Here is a 5,000-nt window from a genome sequence, read left to right on the forward strand (position 1 = left end):
TGTTCCAGGGACCCCCCCCCCCCCCCCCCCCCGGAAGCAAAGATTTGAGTTAATAAACGTTCGCTCTGAAAGAATATTTATTCAAAAAGGTTTGCACCACATTTACACGATTTTTCAAAAAAAATAATAGCAGATCTACAAGCTCGTGCGAGCTTGTAGATCTGCTATTTTTCAATAGCAGCTCACTGGGTGGTGGTCTGTGGTCGTCTCTCGTCTCCTTTCAGTTTCAGTCCAGCTCTGCACAGTGAAAACACCTCGTCTCGTTCTGATGGATCTTCCTGTGATTTTCAGGATTTTCAGGTTGGTTGGTTGGTATAATAAGAAGCAACTTGAAACCCGTTTGGGACGGCCGGCGCCGTCAGAGATGTGAAAGATGCTCCACACATCTTTTAGTCTTCATTCCTCCTGGTCAGCCAGATCGCTCTGTTCAAAGTACCTGACAGACAGACAGGCAGACAGACAGACAGGCAGGCAGACAGACAGGCAGATAGACAGACAGACAGACAGACAGACAGACAGACAGACAGACAGACAGACAGACAGACAGACAGACAGACAGACAGACAGACAGACAGACAGACAGACAGACAGACAGACAGACAGACAGACAGGCAGGCAGGCAGGCAGGCAGACAGACAGGCAGAGACAGACAGACAGACAGAGACAGACAGACAGACAGACAGACAGACAGGCAGGCAGGCAGACAGACAGACAGACAGACAGACAGACAGACAGACAGACAGACAGACAGACAGACAGACAGACAGACAGACAGACAGACAGACAGACAGACAGACAGACAGACAGACAGACAGACAGACAGACAGACAGACAGACAGACAGACAGACAGACAGACAGACAGACAGGCAGGCAGGCAGGCAGGCAGGCAGGCAGAGACAGACAGACAGACAGGTAGAGAGAGAGAGAGAGAGACAGACAGACAGACAGACAGACAGACAGACAGACAGACAGACAGACAGACAGACAGACAGACAGACAGACAGACAGACAGACAGACAGACAGACAGACAGACAGACAGACAGACAGACAGGCAGGCAGGCAGGCAGACAGACAGGCAGAGACAGACAGACAGACAGAGACAGACAGACAGACAGACAGACAGGCAGGCAGGCAGACAGACAGACAGACAGACAGACAGACAGACAGACAGACAGACAGACAGACAGACAGACAGACAGACAGACAGACAGACAGACAGACAGACAGACAGACAGACAGACAGACAGGCAGGCAGGCAGGCAGGCAGGCAGGCAGGCAGGCAGGCAGGCAGAGACAGACAGACAGACAGGTAGAGAGAGAGAGAGAGAGAGAGACAGACAGACAGACAGACAGACAGACAGACAGACAGACGTGTTAATGATGATATTATTTATTTAGCCCATTTCAAAGTCAAAGTGCTTTACATAACAGGGTAAACAACAACCACAACGTAGTCACAGCTACAACAACAAGATATCATTGAATGACGGCACAAAATGAAAGCACACACATTATAATCAAGAAATAAAATAAGGTATGCAAAAGGAAATTATCCCATTCTGACCGGGCACCCATTCTGGTGTCAGCATCATGTTATGCTTTAGCTATTTAAAAATAGCAGATCTACAAGCTCAAATCGCGCCACCGAGTGGCGCGATACGAGCTTGTAGGTCTGCTATTTTTGAAAAATCGAAGAGCGACTGACATTTTTAGAATCTGATCTCAGGTCAGAATGGGTTAATCAGACCAGTGTGTGTCCAGTGGAAACCTCGTATGAATCTGATCTCAGGTCAGAATGGGTTAAGAGTAGGCCAGCTCAGTGGCCTTGTGGTTTAGAGTGTCCGCCCTGAGACTGGGAGGTTGGGCTCATACCAAAGACTCTAGAAATGGCACCCAATGCCTCCCTGCTTGACACTCAGCATCAAGGGTTGGATTGGGGGTCAGTCCCTGCTTGACACTCAGCATCAAGGGTTGGATTGGGGGGTCAGTCCCTGCTTGGCACTCAGCATCAAGGGTTGGATTGGGGGTCAGTCCCTGCTTGGCACTCAGCATCAAGGGTTGGATTGGGGGTCAGTCCCTGCTTGGCACTCAGCATCAAGGGTTGGATTGGGGGTCAGTCCCTGCTTGGCACTCAGCATCAAGGGTTGGATTGGGGGTCAGTCCCTGCGACATACTAGCGTCATGTCCATGGGTTCCTTGATATGAAATAGTGTGAGAACCACTGACATAGAAACATGAGGTTTAACCCTGTGAGAACCACTGACATATAGAAACATGAGGTTTAACCCTGTGAGAACCACTGACAGAAACATGAGGTTTAACCCTGTGAGAACCACTGACAGAAACATGAGGTTTTTCAGAAAACCGTCAGGATTTAGAAGACATTTGTAGAATCGTCCTCATGGTCTAAATAGGTTAAATCACCTGGCCACCAGACAGATACATATTAATTAATTAATTAATTAATTAGTTTTAATCACCTGGCCACCAGACAGATACATATTAATTAATTAGTTTTAATCACCTGGCCACCAGACAGATACATATTAATTAATTCGTTTTAATCACCTGGCCACCAGACAGATACATATTAATTAATTAGTTTTAATCACCTGGCCACCAGACAGATACATATTAATTAATTAGTTTTAATCACCTGGCCACCAGACAGATACATATTAATTAATTAGTTTTAATCACCTGGCCACCAGACAGATACATATTAACAAGTAAGACGCGCAAACGCGGGAAGCGAACGCAGCTCGTGTGTGTGTGTGGTTGTGTGTGTGTGTGTGTGTGTGTGCTACAGCTGCGCCCTGTGTGTGTGTGTGTGTGTGCTACAGCTGCGCCCTCTGGTGGCGGGCGGGTGGTGTCACAGCGGGACAGACAGACACACACACAGACACACAGACAGACATGAGCAGCAGGGTCTCATAGTAAGTGGCTCACTGCGTTCGCAATCACTGCGTTCGCAATTAATTCGTTTTAATCACCTGGCCACCAGACAGATACATATTAATTAATTAGTTTTAATCACCTGGCCACCAGACAGATACATATTAATTAATTAATTAGTTTTAATCACCTGGCCACCAGACAGATACATATTAATGAATTAGTTTTAATCACCTGGCCACCAGACAGATACATATTAATTAATTAGTTTTAATCACCTGGCCACCAGACAGATACATATTAATTAATTAGTTTTAATCACCTGGCCACCAGACAGATGAGCAGGTTCAGTGCAGACAGTCTCTCGTCCTGTTGGCTTTCCTGTAGAAGAAAGACAACATTTCACTGAACTCACACTCTTATAATGAGGACATTATACAGACGCACTGAGAAGGGATCATTATTATTATAATTCTTATATCCCACGATTTTTCAACCCATTGTTTCACCCAATTATCTAATGTAATCCTGGGAGCTACACTTCCTCTGCCAACCTGGGGGGGGGGGGGGGGGGGGGGGGGGGGCAGCGGACTGACCTCATGCCTCCTTCTAGTCATGAGGAGTCCAAGCTGCTTCTTTTCACCTGACAGGGGGGAGTTTCCCTGGTTGGACGTCGTAGCGCGTGGAAGGAACGCGTTATTCCAACCAGTTCCTTTCCCCTCCATCAGGCGCCCCGGCTGGCCAGGGGGAGGCAGTTTAGAGACCAGTTCCTTTCCCCTCCATCAGGCGCCCCGGCTGGCCAGGGGGAGGCAGTATAGAGACCAGTTCCTTTCCCCTCCATCAGGCGCCCCGGCTGGCCAGGGGGAGGCAGTATAGAGACCAGTTCCTTTCCCCTCCATCAGGCGCCCCGGCTGGCCAGGGGGAGGCAGTATAGAGACCAGTAGATATATACACACCAGCGTAGTGCGTAGCTGAGCACACCTCCTCGCCAGCTGTCTGATCAGAGAGTGAGCTTCAGGAAGCAGAGGCTTCTCCAGACACGCCAACAATCCATAAAGCCACCGACCCTAGAACCAGCACACACACACACGCACGCACGCACGCCACACGCCACACGCACACACGCACGCCACACGCACACACGCACGCCACACGCACAGAGAGAGAAATAAGTAACTTTATCATCACAGACGGAAGTGAACACACAAACTAGGGCAAGTTCAATTTTATTTTTTTACAAGCCTGAATATGAAATGGACGGTTATTTGTTTAGTTAGTGGGTAGTAGCATACATATACTTGTTGGTTAGACCACTCATTAGTCCTACAACTACAACCTATCTCAAACCCTCACCCTAAACCTAACCTCCCACGGGGCAGCACACCTAAACCTAACCTTAACCCATGTCTAACCAATGACTAGTCTAACCCTAACCTCCCACGGGGCAGCACACCTAAACCTAACCTTAACCCATGTCTAACCAATGACTAGTCTAACCCTAACCTCCCACGGGGCAGCACACCTAAACCTAACCTTAACCCATGTCTAACCAATGACTAGTCTAACCCTAACCTCCCACGGGGCAGCACACCTAAACCTATAACCTTAACCCATGTCTAACCAATGACTAGTCTAAACCTAACCTCCCACGGGGCAGCACACCTAAACCTAACCTTAACCCATGTCTAACCAATGACTAGTCTAAACCTAACCTCCCACGGGGCAGCACACCTAAACCTAACCTTAACCCATGTCTAACCAATGACTAGTCTAAACCTAACCTCCCACGGGGCAGCACACCTAAAGTTAGTAGCATACATAGTCTCGTTGATGGAGATCTCCAAAATCATGAGGGTATTATCGTCAAAAACGCTACATTACACCAGAGGGTGTGTTTTACCGGGACGCGTACGTTGGTCCGACGTTCAGGAACCAAAGCTTTAACCAAAGTTCTTTAAGCTGAAGCGGTCGAGTGTAGAAAATAAATCACACCTACCAACTGAGGAGAGAAGTCTCTGTCCTCGAACCAGACGATGAGAACCTCCAACACGGTCGACACTGTAGACTGGACACACACACACACACACACACACACACACACAC

The 5,000-nt window shown here is 48.2% G+C and overlaps 1 protein-coding gene across 3 annotated transcripts in view; it reads right to left on the reverse strand.

Moving 5' to 3' along the window:
• Positions 1 to 183: 183 nt before the first annotated feature.
• The window catches only part of gemin2 (gem (nuclear organelle) associated protein 2), a 10,379-nt gene continuing 5,562 nt past the window's right edge, over positions 184 to 5,000 (reverse strand). Inside the window, exons 7-10 of one of the 3 annotated variants that reach the window (XM_083791513.1) lie at positions 4,894 to 4,962; positions 3,879 to 3,964; positions 3,220 to 3,278; positions 184 to 436 (exon numbers count right to left, since the gene is read on the reverse strand). In XM_083791513.1, coding sequence (XP_083647639.1) covers positions 3,245 to 3,278; positions 3,879 to 3,964; positions 4,894 to 4,962 — 189 coding nt within the window. In that variant the 3' untranslated portion in view covers positions 184 to 436; positions 3,220 to 3,244. Of the gene's footprint in view, positions 437 to 3,219; positions 3,279 to 3,660; positions 3,965 to 4,893; positions 4,963 to 5,000 lie in introns of those variants that run through there. The other 2 variants (XM_083791512.1, XM_083791511.1) reach the window with 2 other exon arrangements.

This window comes from Protomyctophum parallelum (assembly GCF_964188405.1).
Source record: "Protomyctophum parallelum genome assembly, chromosome: 20".
NCBI lineage: Eukaryota > Metazoa > Chordata > Actinopteri > Myctophiformes > Myctophidae > Protomyctophum > Protomyctophum parallelum.